This window comes from Theropithecus gelada, chromosome 2 (genome assembly GCF_003255815.1).
Source record: "Theropithecus gelada isolate Dixy chromosome 2, Tgel_1.0, whole genome shotgun sequence".
Lineage (NCBI taxonomy): Eukaryota > Metazoa > Chordata > Mammalia > Primates > Cercopithecidae > Theropithecus > Theropithecus gelada.
The window spans coordinates 51,965,464-51,983,457 of record NC_037669.1 but is presented as its reverse complement, the minus strand read 5'-3'; the positions used below and the strand labels follow the sequence as shown (position 1 = coordinate 51,983,457).

General features: G+C 50.0%; 1 protein-coding gene across 2 annotated transcripts in view; it reads left to right on the top strand.

The window, feature by feature from the left end:
- Nucleotides 1-17,994, top strand: part of CAND2 (cullin associated and neddylation dissociated 2 (putative)) — a 38,729-nt gene that overhangs the window by 19,461 nt on the left and 1,274 nt on the right. Inside the window, exons 10-14 of one of the 2 annotated variants that reach the window (XM_025377006.1) lie at nt 92-1,594; nt 3,806-3,901; nt 8,996-9,165; nt 11,266-11,430; nt 15,646-15,753. In XM_025377006.1, the coding sequence (XP_025232791.1) occupies nt 92-1,594; nt 3,806-3,901; nt 8,996-9,165; nt 11,266-11,430; nt 15,646-15,753 (2,042 nt within the window). The remainder of the gene's footprint in view (nt 1-91; nt 1,595-3,805; nt 3,902-8,995; nt 9,166-11,265; nt 11,431-15,645; nt 15,754-17,994) is intronic. The other variant, XM_025377007.1, reaches the window with a different exon arrangement.

The following is a 17,994-nucleotide window of genomic DNA, read 5'->3' as shown; positions in this document are numbered from 1 at the left end:
CAGGCACCTGTAGGTATCCCCGCCTTGCTTCCAGGGAGGGCCGCGTTGCATCAGAGGCGGTGGCCTCATAACCCTTGTACTCACCCTACAGGCATCATCTTCTCGCTGGCCGACCGCTCCAGCTCCTCCACCATCCGGATGGATGCCCTGGCCTTTCTGCAGGGGCTGCTGGGCACTGAACCAGCTGAGGCCTTCCACCCACACTTGCCCACCCTCCTGCCACCTGTGATGGCCTGTGTGGCTGACCCTTTCTATAAGATTGCAGCTGAGGCCCTGGTGGTGTTACAGGAGCTGGTGCAGGCCCTGTGGCCGCTGGACAGGCCTCGGATACTGGATCCTGAGCCATATGTTGGAGAGATGTCTGCGGTTACCCTGGCGCGACTCCGTGCCACTGACCTGGACCAGGAGGTGAAGGAGCGGGCCATTTCCTGCATGGGCCACCTTGTAGGCCACCTGGGTGACCGGCTTGGGGATGACCTGGAGCCCATATTACTGCTCCTCCTGGACCGCCTGCGGAATGAGATCACCCGGCTGCCTGCTGTCAAGGCGCTTACGCTGGTGGCTGTGTCCCCGCTGCAGCTTGATCTACAGCCCATCCTGGCCGAGGCACTGCCCATTCTGGCCTCATTCCTGCGGAAGAATCAGCGGGCTTTGCGACTGGCCACACTGGCAGCCCTGGATGCCCTGGCCCAGAGCCAGGGCCTCAGCCTCCCACCGTCTGCCGTGCAGGCTGTGCTGGCTGAGCTGCCTGCCCTGGTCAACGAGAGTGACATGCACGTGGCCCAGCTGGCTGTGGACTTCCTTGCCACAGTGACCCAGGCCCAGCCAGCCTCTTTGGTAGAGGTCAGTGGCCCTGTGCTCTCAGAGCTGCTGCGGCTGCTGCGTTCGCCCCTGTTGCCAGCCGGGGTTCTGGCAGCCGCTGAAGGCTTCCTGCAGGCCCTGGTGGGGACCCGTCCCCCGTGTGTGGACTATGCTAAACTCATCAGCCTGCTCACTGCTCCTGTTTATGAGCAGGCTGTGGATGGTGGGCCTGGCCTGCACAAGCAGGTGTTCCACTCATTGGCCCGGTGTGTGGCAGCCCTCTCAGCTGCCTGTCCCCAAGAGGCGGCAAGCACAGCCAACCGTCTGGTCTGCGATGCCAGGTCGCCCCACTCCAGCACGGGGGTCAAAGTCCTGGCATTCCTGTCGCTGGCTGAGGTGGGTCAGGTGGCTGGGCCAGGCCCCCAGCGGGAGCTGAAGGCAGTGCTCCTGGAAGCCTTGGGGTCACCCAGTGAGGATGTGAGGGCTGCAGCCTCGTATGCACTGGGCCGTGTGGGTGCTGGCAGCCTGCCCGACTTCCTGCCCTTCCTGCTGGAGCAGATCGAGGCTGAGCCCCGACGACAGTACCTGCTGCTGCACTCACTTAGGGAGGCCCTGGGGGCCGCCCAGCCTGACAGCCTGAAGCCCTACGCTGAGGACATCTGGGCCCTGCTGTTCCGGCGCTGCGAGGGCGCCGAGGAGGGCACCCGGGGGGTGGTGGCCGAGTGCATTGGGAAGCTGGTCCTTGTGAACCCTTCATTCCTTCTGCCCCGCTTCCGGAAGCAGCTTGCTGCAGGTAGGCACACAGGTGTGGGCAAGGCAACCCAGCGCAGAGGTGGGCAGTTTGTCACTGAGCATCCAAGCAGCTGGGGCAGAGTGAGCTATTTCAAGTCATTGGGTACAAGAATCGTGGTATCTATGCGACAGAGGCAAGGAAGCTACAGAGGAACACACAGTGATACCTGAGACTTAAAGGCTCCCTTCTATGGGACTGTGGGATAGAAGGGACAGAGTCCTTGATAGGTCCCTACAACAAATACACTTAAAAATCTCATGATGTTGGCTAGGCATGGTGGCACATGTCTGTAATCCCAGCACTTTGGGAGGCTAAGGTGGGTGGATCACTTTGAGCCTAGGAGTTTGAGACCAGCCTGGGTAACATGATGAGACCCCGCCTCTACAAAAAAAAACATAAAACAAAAAAACATGATGCCAACTTCATAATCCTCGATGTGGACAGTAGCTTAGTGCTCCACACAGAGGTCAACAAAAACAGTTTTCTGAGTAGCCATAGACTGCAACCTGCAGAGGGTCAGCTCTTTTCAGCTAGCCTGAGCCATGAGCAGATGTCAGTATGGACTGGGACAGGCTGACATGCCCCTGAGGCTTGGGGAGGGCTGGGCAGGAACCAGGAGGGGCAGGCGTTTTGGTTTGTCATGTTTTGGCACACCAGGTATCTTAGCTTCAGGAGGTGGAAGGCAGGCAGGTGGGGTCGTGGGGCTCCTAGGAAAGGGAGAGTCCCCAGAATGAAAGGCCAGTGGGCTTCAAGCTGGCCAGCTGGCCCCTTACGGAACCAGTGGGTGCTCTGGTTGACAGAACGCAGGTACAGTGTTTGGTACACTGTGTGGTACCTACAGTAATTAATACTGAGTAAGTTGAGAGCTGCTGCTGTTACTAGGTATGTTAGTGATTTCAGTTAAGGCCTTCTTGGGTTGCTGGGTTCATAAGAAGCGGTTGTCTGGCCTCATGACTAGATGGAAGAACATTGTCAAGGACACTGTCTGTTACATCACACAAAGAACCTTGACAGACGAGAGTCTTAAGATGCAGAGGAGCCCTGCTTTGCCTAAACACCTATTTGTTTCTGTCCCACATATTCTGTTGAACTAGCCACCTGGTCACATTTCCTTTTTACCACCAACTGCTGGGAAGCCTAGAGCCAGATGAGTGTCCTGCTTCTAGTAGGTTCCTGGAACTTCCTAACTGATGCTCTCTGTACGTCTTCCTTCTAGTCTCCTTCTCACCTCCCTGCCTTCAGTCGTCCTTGGCCTTGTTCTTGTTTTCAGTTCACTTAATCTTACTCACTTGTGCCTGTCTTCATCAGCCACCCTAAATCTTCCTGGGAGCCAGTCAGGCTGGCAAGAGAAAGAGGTAAAAGCTAAAAGTCTGAGTTCAGTAACTCTTCCATTCATTCATGCCTTAGCACCAATTGGTAAACTTTTCCTCGAGGCTGAACGTAAAGCCTGTGTGGTGGAAGCACCTTAGCCCACTCGCTGCAGTGTGCTGGGGGTTGGGCGGGGGGCAAGAGGGGCAAGCCACTGAGGAGAGATTCAGGCAGGTGGAGCATCCACCCATTTGTTTCTTTCTTTAAGGGAATGTCCTCCCCCTCTTTATTCGGCTTCTCTACTCAGAAAGCAAGCAGCAGAGCACAAGTAAGCGAGCTCTCCGTGACCGAGCCTGGAGATGATCCGAGTTCTGTTAGGTCCCCCTGACCACCAGCCAGAATGCAGGCCCAGGAGGAAGGGCCCAGCCAGGAATTCTGGATCTGTTGTGTGGCCTTAGACACGAACTTATCCTCTCTGAGTCTCTTTTCTCATGTGTCAAAGAGATGATTTTTATTGGTGATTTTAATACTATTTTATCATTATTAATTAATAGGATCATTGTTAGGACTAATTGAGATAACATGTCTGAAAAATCCCAAGGCCTGAGGGAAGGTCTTTGTCGGAGCAGTTCCTGTCTTGGTTATCGGTTCCCTGTTTGCAACCTGTGGTGTGGTTACCTAAGCACTGTCAGTCCTACTGTTTCAGCTACAGCATGAAGGATTGAGGGGAGATTCAAGGCTGCCAAGGGAAATGGTAGAATGCACTTTCCCAGAGATGGGGAGGGGGTACAGTTCTGTCTTCCAGGGAAGCAAGGGAGGAGCCTCTGCACCTTCTGACCTGTAAGCATCCAGGTTTGGCCCCTGCCCCTTACTGACTCACCTCCACCTCTTCTTGTTCTGCAGGTCGGCCACACACCCGGAGCACCGTCATCACCGCGGTCAAGTTCCTCATCTTGGACCAGCCCCATCCCATTGACCCCCTCCTGAAGAGCTTCATTGGTGAGCACCTGCCTCCCCTACCTTGTTCAGTGCCCCCACCCAGTCCTTAAGCTTGGGCTGATATTTCCTACCCAATAGCCAAGGGCAGTGGGAGACCTGGGAGGCATGCCCATGATGGGCAGCAGGGCCTGGCCCTCCAGTTAAAAGGCCTGGGTTCACATCCCTGCCTCCCTACTGCCACTAAATCATGGGTGGGCCTGGCATGTCCATCACACCTCTAAGCCTTGCTTTCCTCATCTGTCAAATGAACGTGAGAAACTCTTATCATCTGCATCTTCTAGAGTTGTCCTGGAGGCCCATGGGCAACTGAGGGAGAAGATGCTTCATAAACATATAGACTCTTGGGAATGGAAAACCACCAGCCTCTCACATACCTTAGCTTTTATGGGCCCTAAAGTGGGGCAGGGAAGAGTGCTCCCCCCGCCACCCTGCCCACTAGATCGCCCTCTGTCTGAAGGGTCTTCTGGCCTGAGGATCCCAAGCAGCCTTCACTGTGAGGAGAGGAACTGAGACCTCCCAACACTTTGGGAGGCCAAGGCAGGTGGATCACCTGAGATCAGGAGTTCAAGACCAGCCTGGCCAACATGGTGAAACCCCGTCTCTACTAAAAATACAAAAATGAGCCAGGCGGAATGGCGGGCACCTATAATCCCAGCTACTCTGGAGGCTGAGGCAGGAGAATCACTTGAACCCAGGAGGCAAAGGTTGCAGTGAGCGGAGATTGTACCACTGCACTCCAGCCTGGGTAACAGAGCAAGACTCTGTCTCAAAAAAAAAAAAAGAAAAAAAAAAATTAGTCAGGCATGGTGGCAGTGGGAGACTGCCACCCACTAAAGAAAAAAAAAAAAAAGTGTTGATCCTCATCTGCCAGGGGCCTGTTGTGTGAGACCAAGGGGTCAGCAGATGTGACCACGTTCTACACTGGAGAACATGTGCAGAAGTTCTAGCAATGTCATCGGCAGCAACTTTGTCCCTTGCCCTAGTGCGGTGGGCACGTGCCCCACCCCCTGCCTGATTTCCTCCATCGTGACGGAGCTGCCCTTGGTGGGCACCACCAGCGATTTCACCTGGGGTTCCTGTTTGCTTTAGAACATTTGAACTGTTTTTGAGCTCTCACTGTGTCAGGCACCACATCAGACCCTTTAATATACCTCATCACAGTGGTGCTCACAGCTCCCTCCGTGGTGTGTAGGACTGGCCCCATTTTACATGTGAGGAAACTAACTCAGAGCGGGGATGTGAACTCGGGTCTTGCCAGTTCCCCACAGCTGTGTTCTCACAGAGAATGGGGAACCTGGGAGCCAATGCGGCACCATTGAAAGGGGCCCAGAAGAGGCTTCTGGCTCTGAGCTTGCATCCTGTTCTGCTGGGAGCCTTCCTGCCCTCAGTGCATCACATCAGGGGCACGTGGAGGTGGCTTGTCTCCTGACTGGCGATGGTAACTTTGATCACCCAGTTCAGATGGATACCGCCAGGGTTTCTCTCTACTCTAAAGTTTCTCTTTTTTCCTTTGGAATGAATATGAATTCTTGAGTACATAAAATAAGTATTTTATGTAAACATCCTTGTTCTCATCAATTTTTTTGCCCACTATGTTTAGCATCCACGGTTGTTTCTTGCCTGAGTCAATGATTACTGTGATATTTGCCAAATGGTGACTTTCTAGTTCCATTATTCTTTCCATAGTTATAGGTTTGCATTCTACTGTCTGGAAGAACTTTTTCTTCTCTTGCATTTATTTATTTATTTATTCATCAATTTATTTGTCATTAGAGACTCATGGCTTCTTCCTACTTCATTCTGTGGGTTATAACCTATTACTGTCTTTAATTTTGATGCTCAAGATTGTCTCAGATTTGGCCATTGGGAGCGCTTCAAGCTGGTTCCTATTTTCTATTGACATGTTTCCTTTTTTTTTTTTTTTTGAGAGACAGAGTCTCAGTCTGTCACTCAGGCTGGAAGGCAATGGCACAGTCATACCTTACTGCAACCCTTGCCTCTCAGGCTCAAGAAATCCTCCCACTTGAGCCTCCCTAGTAACTGCGACTACAGATGTGCGCCAGCCACCACGCCTGTCTACTTTAAAAATTTTTTTTTATAGAAACAGCATTTTGCTATGTTGCCCAGGCTGGTCTTGAACTCCTAGGCTTAAGTGATCCACTCACCTTGGCCTCCCAAAGTGCTGGGATTCCAGACGTGAGCCCCCATGCCCAGCCTCCATCATTCTTTTAAGTGTATCCTTGCTTTTGGCACGATGAGATGCTCCAGATTCATCGCAAACCTTTTCTGCACCAGTCCTGGAATCAGCCATTTCTCCAAGGAGTCCTGATTCCTTTTAGTGGAGAATGGTATTTAGAATCCAAGATCTGGACACTAGATGTGCCTATTGCTATTGGGGCCTCATTGCTTCTAGGCCCTCTCAGCAGACGGAACTAGGAAATGCATGTCTATATGCAGAGACAAACATGCACGTGCATATCTGTGCTTCCAGATACACATTCATCCACATCTTTCTTTGTCCCTCCTTCTTTCCCTCCCTGCCTCTCTTTCTGTCCCTCTTTCTCCTCCCTCTCTTCTACCTACCTACCCACCTATCTTGAAAATCTTGAGTTCATAGCTGCTTCCTATTGTAGTCTAGCCCCCTTTCCATATCTGTAACTCCTTTCTCTTACAGTAAGAAACCCAGCTCCCATTATCTACAAGATATTTATTTTCTTAATCCTGAAATACACAGAAAGTAGTCTGAGAATTGCTGACTCTTATCTCTGTGAAAATTAATATTCATGGGTAGTTTTTTTGTCTTCCGCTAGAGGACAGCTAGTCAAAATACTCAAAGTGGTTGGTTTGTTTTCCCCTTCATAACCTGGGTGGTTACGTGGATCATTTTAAATACAGTTTTGTTTGTTTGTTTTTGAGGACGGGTACGGTGGTTCACTCCTGTAATCCCAGCACTTTGGGAGGCTGAGGCGGGAGGATCACCTGAGGTCAGGAGTTAGACACCGTCCTGGCAAAACCCCATCTCTACCAAAAAATATAAAAATTAGCTGGGTATAGGCCAGGCATGGTGGCTCATGCCTGTAATCCCAGCACTTTGGGAGGCCAAGGCGGGTGGATCACGAGGTCAGGAGATTGAGACCATCCTGGCTAACATGGTGAAACCCTGTCTCTACTAAAAATACAAAAAATTAGCCGGGTGTGGTGGTGGGCACCTGTAGTCCCTCCCAGCTACTCGGGAGGCTGAGGCAGGAGAATGGCGTGAACCTGGGAGGCGGAGCTTACCTGGGAGGCGAAGCTTACAGTGAGCTGAGATCGCGCCACTGCACTCTAGCCTGGGCGACAGAGCGAGACTCTGTCTCAACAACAACAAAAAAAAAACCGGGTGTGGTGGCACACGCCTGTAATCCCAGCTACCTGGGAGGTTGAGGCATGAGAATTGCTTGAACCTGGGAGATGGAGGTTGCAGTGAGCCTAGATCGTGCCACTGTACTCCCGCCTGGGCAACAGAACGAGACTGTCTTTTTGACTCAAACAAATAAATAAATAAATAAATAAATAGTTTTTTGCGTTTTGGTTTTATATTTAGGGATTCCCCCATCCTTGATTTTCTTTATTAAATATATAAAACATTAACAATTCTAAAATGTTTCAACTGTAATGGCTGGGCATAGTGGCTCATGCCTGTAATCCTAGCACTTTGGGAGGCTGAGGCAGGAGGATCACTTGAGTCCAGGAGTTTGAGACCAGCCTGGGCAACATAGTGAGACCCCCCTATCTCTAAAAAAATTTTTTTTTTCCAAACCAACATGGCACATGCATACCTATGTAACAAACCTGCATGTTGTGCACATGTACCCTAGAACTTAAAGTATAATAATAATAAAATTTTTTTTAAGTTTAAACTCTATGTCATAGTCCCTTTTCTGCTACTATAGCAGAATACTACAGATTGGGTAATTTATAAAGAAGAGAAATTTATTCCTCACAGTTGTGGAGACTGAGAGGTCCAAGAACATGGCGCCAGCATCTGGTGAGGGCCATCCCATGGTGGAAGGGAGGGCAGAAGTGAGTATGGGAGACAGAGAGATGAGATGGGGGCTGAGCTTTTCCTTTAACAGGAGCTCCCTCCCATGAAAACTGACCCACTCCTGTAGTGACGGCATTAATCCATGCCTCAGGGCTTCACCCTCACGACCTAATCACTTCTCAATACTATTACCATGGCAATTAAGTTTCAACATGAGTTTTGGTGGGGACATTCAAATCATAGCACTGTACAAGTCTGGGCGCAGCAGCTCGTGCCTGTAATCTCAGCAATTTGGGTGGCCAAGGTGGGCGGATCACTTGAGGTAAGGAGTTCGAGACCAGCCTGGCCAACATGGTGAAACCCCGTCCCTACTAAAAATACAAAAATTAGCCGGGCATGGTGGTGTGTGCCTGTAATCCCAGGTACTTGGCAGGCTGAGGCGGGAGAATCACATGAACCTGAGAGGTGGAGGTTGCGGTGAACCGAGATCACACCACTGCACTCCAGCCTGGGCAACAGAGTGAGACTCTGTCTCAACAACAAAACAAAAAGATAGCACTGTGCAAAAAGGAGTATCCTGAGAAGTGCTGGTGACTTGACCGCTCTGATCTTTAAGAACCTCGCCTGTGATACCAAGTTAACATTCACAGAGTTCATGCTCTGTGCCAGGCACTCTGCTATGTGCCTTCCATGCATTACCACATTAAAAAATTTTTCTTTTTTTTTTTTTTCAAGATAATGCTGAGGCACCACATTTTAAATTGTAAGCACAGTCCTATAGCATAGGTTCTCTTATGACTCCCATTTTACAGATGAGGACATTGAGGCTTTCCAAGGCCCCACAGTTAATTAGTAGAGCTGGAATGGAAGCCAGGTCAGCCTCGAGCCCACATTCTTATCTGGTCTTTGAAGGGTTGTTTGTGCCTGGCACAAAGTACATGTTCACCACTCCCAGCTTACCCCCATTCAGCGAGTTCTGCACATGCACAGTAACCAGATGGCCAGGGCGGTGAGGGGGGTGACTGTGCTGTGGCTATGCATCCCCCGTACCCCTCATGTTCTTCTGCCAGGAGAGTTCATGGAGAGCCTGCAGGACCCAGATCTGAACGTGCGCCGTGCGACTCTGGCTTTCTTCAACTCAGCTGTGCACAACAAGCCCTCGCTAGTCCGGGACCTGCTGGATGACATCCTGCCCCTCCTCTACCAGGAGACAAAGATCCGCCGGGACCTCATCCGAGAGGTGTGGAGCAGAGCTGGGGACCCTGGGGAAGCTGGGGGTGATGCCACCTCTCATGCCTCATTGGTAGGGCATTATTATCTCATCAGAGTAGGTGCTGGGGCCACATGCCCTGGGTCAAGTCCTGCCCTGACTCCCAGCTATGTGACCCCAGCCAGGGCAACCTGATCCTCTCTGAGCCTCAGTTTCTCTTCGTGAGCACATGAGGGTGCTAACTCTGTCTGTGTCGTAGGGTTGCTGCAACAATTCGGTGAGCGAGGTCCTGTAAGTGTTTAGAACCACCACAGGCACACAACCAGCACCCAGTAAACGTTGACGTTTGGCAGGTGTTCACTGAGCATCTGCGCTGAGCCCAAGTGCCAGGACTCAGGGTTGAACCTGATTTGGTTTCTGCCACCAAGGAGCTCATCATGGCCCCCTAAAGGAGAGAGATGCCCACTCTGCTGATTACAGACAGCCCCCTCCTTACAATGGTTCGACTTTACAATGGTGCAAAAGCAGTAGCGTTCAGCAGGCTCCTCACCTTATGATGGGATTGCCTCTGGAAACCAACTTATGATGGACCTATTGTGACATAATCCCATCATACACCAAGAATGCATTTAACTTAGAGCCCACCTGGTAAAGTAAGGATTCAAGGGGCAAAGGTTAAAGGTGATTTAATAAGTTTCAGCTGTGGAATACTAGCAGCATTGAGGCCCTTTAAGCTGAGCTTTGAAGGGTGAAAAGGTGTTTACCATTAAAACAGGGCTTCATGGTTGAAAGCTTCAGAAAGACCTGGGTGTCTTTTTTGTTGTTTTTTTGAGACAGGGTCTTGCTGTGTCACCTAGGCTGGAGTGCAGTGGCACAGTCACAGCTCACTGCAGCCTCAACCTCCTGGGCCCAAGTGATCCTCCCACCTCAGCCTCCTGAGTAGCTGGGACTACAGGCGTGTACCACCACACCTAGCTAATTTTTTGTATTTTTTTGTAGAGATGGGGTTTCACCATGTTGCCCAGACTGGTCTCAAAATTCCTCCTGCCTCAGCCTCCCAAAGTGCTGGGAGGACAGCCATCATGCCCAGCCTACCTGGGTTTTAAATTCCAGTTCAGCCACTTACAAGCAGTGTATCCTTAACCTGTCCAACCCAGTTAATTAACCTGCCCAATGCAGTTTCCTCATCTGTTAAATGAGATCAATAATATTTCTTTTTGAGATGGAGTCTCGCTCTGTCACCCAGGCTGGAGTGCAGTGGTGCGATCTCAGGTCACTGCAACCTCCGCCTCCCTGGTTCAAGAGATTCTCCTGCCTCAGCCACCTGAGTAGCTGGGACTACAGGCATGTGCCTGGCTAATTTTTTGTATTTTTAGTAGAGATGAGGTTTCACCATGTTAGCCAGGATGGCTTCAATCTCTTGACCTCGTGATCCACCTGCCTTGGCCTCCCAAAATGCTGGGATTACAGGCGTGAGCCACCGTACCCAGCCAGTAACATTTACTTCTGATGGTATTTGTGATGCTTGAATGAAACGTCATCCATCAAGCACTCAGTACAGTGCCTGCCGCTCAGACAGTGCCTGCTCAGTAGATTATAAGAATAATTGTTCTTATTGCCACTATTATCACCTAGGGGAAAGGATGCTGCAGGCTGAGCAAAGGCATGGAGACTTGAGAGTATAAGGCATGATTTGGGGCCGGCGTGCAGTGTGGAATAGAGATGTGGGGTTTTTTTTTTTTTTTTTTTTTTTTTTTTTTTTTTTTGAGACGGAGTTTCGCTCTGTCGCCCAGGCTGGAGTGCAGTGGCCGGATCTCAGCTCACTACAAGCTCCTCCTCCCGGGTTCACGCCATTCTCCTGCCTCAGCCTCCCGAGTAGCTGGGACTACAGGCGCCTGCCACCTCGCCCGGCTAGTTTTTTGTACTTTTTAGTAGAGACGGGGTTTCACCATATTAACCAGGATGGTCTCGATCTCCTGACCTCGTGATCCGCCCGTCTCGGCCTCCCAAAGTGCTGGGATTACAGGCTTGAGCCACCGCGCCCGGCCTAGATGTGGGGTTTATAGCAGAAACTACAAGAGGTGTCCTTACACCCTGGGGCCGTATCCCCAACCTTCATCTCTCCTGCAGGTGGAAATGGGTCCCTTTAAACATACAGTGGACGATGGGCTGGACGTGCGGAAGGCGGCCTTTGAGTGCATGTATTCACTGCTTGAGAGCTGCCTGGGCCAGCTGGATATCTGTGAGTTCCTGAACCATGTGGAGGACGGGCTGAAGGACCACTACGACATCCGGGTAAGACCAAGCCCCTGCCAGACCTATGTGCCCCTGTATCAAGTGATAGTCAGGCACCACTGGGGCCATGCTTGTTTGTCCTTGCTCGCTACTCCAGGCACCCAGTGAAGATAGCGGCATTGTTGTTTTCTGATAAGAAAAGGAACCTGTGCCTCAGATACCTTTGGTGGGAGTCTACACTGGGCAGGCTGTTTGGAGGATGGTTTGGCAGCAACCAGAAAAAAAAATTGTCCAGGTGTGGTGGCTCATGCCTGTAATCCTAGCACTTTGGGAGGCTGAGGCAGGAGGATGGCTTGAGCCTAGGAGGTTGAGGCTGCAGTGAAATGTGATCGCACCACTACACTCTAACCTGGGCAACAGAGTGAGACCCTGTCTCAAAATAAATAAATAAATAAATAAATAAATAAATAAATAAATAAATAAATAAATTCCCAGATGAAACTTTTGACCCAGCAGGGCACTTTGAGCTGTGGAATACTAGCAGCATTGAGGAGCAGGCTGCATCTCTTCATGTTGTGACCTGAAGGAGCTCCAAGCCCCACTGTTGAGTGGCAAGAGCTAGTTCCAGAAGTTAGGGCCATTTTCTTACCAGAGAGAATGAGGCTGGGGCTGGTAGAACAGTGCGGAGACTTCGGTTTCTTCATTTTATATCTTTCTATATCATTTTTAAAAATTTTAAAGTTTATTCACATATATAATAGAAATCATTTCTAATTGTGGCGAAATATTAATAATACAAGTTACTATCTTCACTTTTTTTTTTTTTGAGACAGGGTCTTGCTGTCACCCAGGCTGGAGTGCAGTGGTATGATCTCAGCTCACTGCAGCCTCCGCCTCCCAGGTTCAAGCGATTCTCCTGCCTCAGCCTCCCAAGTGGTGGAGTGCCCACCACCACACCCAGCTAAATTTTTTTTGTATTTTTAGTAGAGACGGGGTTTCACTATGTTGACCAGGCTGGTCTCGAACTCCTGACCTCAAGTAATCTGCCTGCCTTGGCCTCCCAAAGTGATGGGATTACAGGTGTGAGCCACGGTGCCAGGCCCTGTCTTCACTGTTTTTAAGTGCACAGTGCAGTGGCATTAAGCAGATTCACATTGCTTTGCAGCCATCACCACTGTCCATCTCAGAACTCTTTTCTCCTTCCCAAACTGAAATCTGCACCCATTAAACACTAGTCTCGATGAATTTGACTACTCTAGGATTCTGCCCTTGTGAGTGGAATCATACAGTATTTGTCCTTTTGTGACCGACTTGTTTCACTTCTTAGTCTGATGTCCTCAAGGTTCATCCATGTTGCAGCACATCAGAATTTCCGTCTGTTGTATGTACAGACCACAGTTTGTTTACCCACTCATCCATTGCTGGACAAATATTTGGGTGTTCCCAGCTTCTGGCTATTATGAGTAATGTGACTGTGAACCTAGGTGTTCCAATATCCTTTGGAATCCTGCCTTCAGTTCTTTTCACTTTACCCACAAGTGAAATTGCTGGATCATAGGGCAATTCTGTGTTTAATGTCTTAAGGAACTGCCATACTACAACTTTATTTTTAAATTTTTATTTATTTGTTTGAGATGGAGTCTCACTTTATTGCCTAGGCTGGAGTACATTGGTGCCATCTTGGCTCACTGCAACCTCCGCCTCCCGAGTTCAAGTGATTCTCCTGCCTCAGCCTCTTTGAGTAGCTGGGATTACAGATGTGTGCCACCACGCCTGGCTAATTTTTGTAATTTTTAGTAGAGACAGGGTTTCACCATGTTGGCTAGGCTGGTCTGGAACTCCTGACTTCAGGTGATCCACCCACCTCGGCCTCCCAAAGTGTTGGGATTACAGGCGTGAGCCACCATGCCCGGTCCCATATTACAACTTTAAAAAATATGTACTGTAAGCATGAGTCACTTTTTATTTATAATGAAAAAGTAATACAAAGTAATCAAAAGTAACCCATACTTGTTTTAAAAGATTGATGAAAACAAAGAAGCGAGTAATAATCATCCAAAAGCTTCCCCCCACCCAGCGAGGCCTGCTGTCAGTCTCTGTGTTTCCTGGGATGATGCACATAGACCCTCATTCATTAGTCAATCCATATGAAGTGGGTGCCACCACGCCGAGGTCAGTGTGAGAGGTGGGGTCCCTGCTCTGAAAGCTGTGGAAATGAGTGTATGAGATCTGTTTTCTAGAAATGGGATCACACCACACATGCTGTTTTTCCCCCAGTCTTTTAACTTACATTTACTGTATGTTTTTTGCTTTGCTTTTCAGTATGTATCAGTCCTGTCATATTTCACAGCTGCGGGAGTTCCCATTTCTGTTGCACTCACTGCTACACATGTAGGTTGTTTGCACATTTTCACTATTACAGACAGTGCTGCTGTGAACACCCTGGTGCATTACTGACCCATGGTGTGATCGCTGGGCTTCTACGGTGGAGTGCGTGCTCCTGCTAGAGCATCTGATGCACGTGGTGAGGCTGCACCTCCTGCAGTGGGTGTGCCTCTGACCACTGCAGACTTGGAGCTCCAGGGATGCTCCTTCCTGCACTCCCTGTCTGCCTGTTTCCTCTTTGGCTTTATTATTGCTTTAAACTTGCTTCCCGCCAACCCCTAAGAAAGAGAGAAGAAGAAACAACATAAGTTCTCTGGGTTCCAGCCCCAAGGTCTTGGTTGAGAAAGGGGGTTGGGTTTTCCAGTGTATGCCATGAGAACTAGTGGAAAATCATGGGGCGCACAAAGCTGAACAGGACTTTCCACCACAGGGAAGGCTCCAGGCGGGAGGGGTGTACTCAGCTTCTCTCATTTGGGTGTGCCTGGTATTAGGCATCTTGTGGGGCTCAGTAGATGCCCAGAACACCCCAGAACACAGAGTGAGGAGTTCTGGGCTGGCCCCAAAGCTCCAGCTTCTCAGGATCGAGCAAGTCTGTTCTTTCCGTCCAGTCTGGCCATATCCTCTCATGCCTGCCCTCAGGACCACAGGACAGGGCCTAGGCACCAGTGCAGCCTTGGAGCCCACTCTGTTACCACCCCCTGGGGTGAGGAGGGTGGGTGTGACAGCGACAGAGCCCACAGCCTTGCATCATCAAGTCTTCAAGTGAGAGGGAGTGAACACCGCCCAGTTCACAGGGGAGACAGGGAATCTTGTCTAGTTGGAGGGCACAGGGTCGTGGAGGAGCCAAGAGTCATAGCTCATGAAGTCCGGCACTGCTGCTCCTCGCTGCCGTGGGCTGGGCCTCTTCCTTTGCTGTGGGTGTAGGGGTCAGCATGTGGGGATGGGTAGGGCGTGGGGATTTCAGACAACCACTCTTTATGCTGTGCAAGGCTTTTTTGTGAGGACTTGACCATTTCCAAAAGATGTGACAGTTATTCTCCCACAGGCTGAATCTAGGCCTGCAGTCATGTTTAGTTGGTGTCAAAGTTTTTGTTTGGTTTTGAAATCAGGTGTCAACATTTAAAAATCGAGACTTGGCCGGGCGCGGTGGCTCAAGCCTGTAATCCCAGCACTTTGGGAGGCCGAGACGGGCGGATCACGAGGTCAGGAGATCGAGACCATCCTGGCTAACACGGTGAAACCCCGTCTCTACTAAAAAAATACAAAAAACTAGCCGGGCGAGGCGGCGGGCGCCTGTAGTCCCAGCTACTCGGGAGGCTGAGGCAGGAGAATGGCGTGAACCCGGGAGGCGGAGCTTGCAGTGAGCTGAGATCCGGCCACTGCACTTCAGCCTGGGCGACAGAGCGAGACTCCGTCTCAAAAAAAAAAAATAAAAATAAAAAAAAAAATAAAAAAAAATAAAAAAATAAATAATAAAAATCGAGACTTTTTTTTACATGAAAATCGGGATTTCTTTTGAAAACATTTCAGTGGCCCCAAGTCACATGTCTGCATTCCCACCTGGCCACAGTCAGCCAGAGCTGCCCCAGCAGCCCCCTTCACTCATCCCCAGCATCTGCCTGACTGGTGCGCATCGGAGCTTGAGTACGACTCCCTTCCTGGTGCTTATCTGATCCTCCTTGGGTCAGCCAAGTGTAGTTGGCAAAGAAAGTGTCACCATTTGAGGAAACAGACCCAGAGAGGGAGAGACTCTGGCAGGACTTCATGGTGGTCTGAACTTGGGCGTCAGGTTTCGGGTGTGGGGCCTCTGCTCTTTCCCAGGGCTGGCTGCTTCTCTTGCTCCTGCACCATTTCACTAAGAACTGTCTCCTGTCTCCTTCCTCTGGGCAGATGCTGACCTTCATTATGCTTGCCCGGCTGGCCACCCTGTGTCCTGCACCTGTCCTGCAGAGGGTGGACCGACTCATTGAGCCACTAAGGGCCACCTGCACTGCCAAGGTAAGTCCCTGGCCCAGCCCTAGCCCAGGCCCTGGAGCACCTACTGAGTCCTTGGCCAGTTGTTCAGTTACCCCTTACTGAGCACTTCCTGCAGTGCAGGTGATATTGTGAAAGTGCTTCATTTAATCATTATCATTGCCCTATAAAGTGCTTTTTATTGTCATTTTATACACAGGGGAACAGAGGCTTTGAGAGGTTGTTATTGGCCAAGGCTACACAGCCAGTAAATTGCAGAGCTGGATTCAGACCCATCTCTGTCTGTTCTTCCATTCATTAAACACTTCCTGGGTGCTGAGCCCCATGGGAGATACTAAAGATATAACACTGAGCCTGATAGGTTCCCTACTGTCAATCTCTCACCTCCTTGTTGGGAAGCTGGGTCAGGTGATTGATCTAGGGCAAAGCTGCCGCTAGACTGGAGTGCCTGAAGGGTCTGGAGGAGGGATCTGGAGTGGAAGCTCTCACGGAAAGCTGGTGCTGGGAGCAGAGCCTGGCATCTATGCTCTAGGTGGTACCTAGTAAATACCTGTTGAATGGAAGAATACATCTGGGTTTTTTAAGAATGGGAATCATTACCAAAAGGAGAGCAGTGTTTTAGATTGGCGCTTAAAGAGGAGAGATACCCATAGAGTGGTGATTTTCAAAAATGAAATCTTTTGTGGATAAAACATTAAAATTGGTAGTTTATTCATAGAGACCTGCCTTGTAAGTTTACATTTTTAACATATGCTTACTATTGAGTCAATCCAAAAAAATGCTTCTACAGGGCCAGGCCAGTTTTGACAGTCTCTGTGGCCAAATCATTTCTAGTTTTCTCTGAGCTCTATGGCACCAAGGAAAGTCCCAGTTCTGGCTCTGTTGCCCAGGCTGGAGTGCAGTGGCACAATCTCGGCTCACTGCCACCTCCGCCTGCCTCCTGGGTTCACGCCATTCTCCTGCCTCAGCCTCCCGAGTAGCTGGGACTACAGGCACCTGCCACCATGCCCAGCTAATTTTTTGTATTTTTAGTAAAGACGGGGTTTCACCGTGTTAGCCAGAATGGTCTTGATCTCCTGACCTTGTGATCCACCCACCTCGGCCTCCCAAAGTGCTGGGATTACAGGCGTGAGCCACTGCGCCCGGCAAAAAGTCCCAGTTCTTAAGAGGGGAGGTATATATGGCACTGCAGTGCCAGAACATTCTTGCAGTAGGCCGAGGTGGCAAGAGAAGCTCTGCTCTGAGTTTCTACAAGAGCCACTCATCTGGCCATGCGGAGGATGCTGTCTGTTGGGCATTGGGATGAGCGTGGATACATCCACACCCACAGTCCTTACCCATGATTCTGAATCTACCAAGCTCTGACAACCAAAAGCTTTTTAGGAACCTGTTTGTCACAAAACTTGACTTGAAGTGGCATGAGGCTATGATCTTTAATTCTCGCCGGTGTACCACTTTTACGTAAAGGACTTGAACATCTGAGGATTTTGGCATCCATTGGGATCCTGGAACCAAACTCCCATGGATACTGAGGGACACCTTACTACTCACAGTACTCATACATGTAGTAGAGTATTCATGTATTTGATTACAGGGTATTGTACAAGACCCCCCGGGAATGTAATCTGCACAGTATTACCTTTCTAAAACCCAAAATGTCCTGGATTCCAAAGCACATCTGGCTCCAGGGGTTTCAGAGAAGGGAGTGTGGACTTGTGTCAAGTTGTTTAATCTTCTTGGCAACTCTTATGAAGAGGCAGCTGTTACTTACAGATGGGGAAATGAGGCTCAAAGATGTAGTTACCTGAAGTCACAGCTCTTGGGGGCAGAGCCATTTGAATGCAGGACTCTGCAACTCCAATGCCAAGCTGTTATCCACTGCATTGAATTCTTTAGGAAGAGCCCAGCATAAGGAATTTGAACTTTAGTCCATTAGCAATGGAGGAACTGCTGAGCTCCTCTGCCTAAGTGGGAGATGGTGGGGGAAGAGGAAACAAACTGCAGGAGGTAGTTTGGGGTGCTTACTCTCCGGCTGCATCTGTAGAACGGATCGCTGGGCAGGGACTTGAGTGCAGGGAGGAGGCTGCTAGAAGACCATCACAGTGATCCATTCATTCAGTCTAGTCATATGGTGCTAAGAGCTGGTTTTAAGCACAGTATAGGCTGGATCCCTGCAGTCTGTAGGAGGTAAGTATGGGAACACAGTACTTGCCACTGTCAATCAACAAAAAGTGAGCATTTTAGATTGGCTGCTCTGAGGCCCCT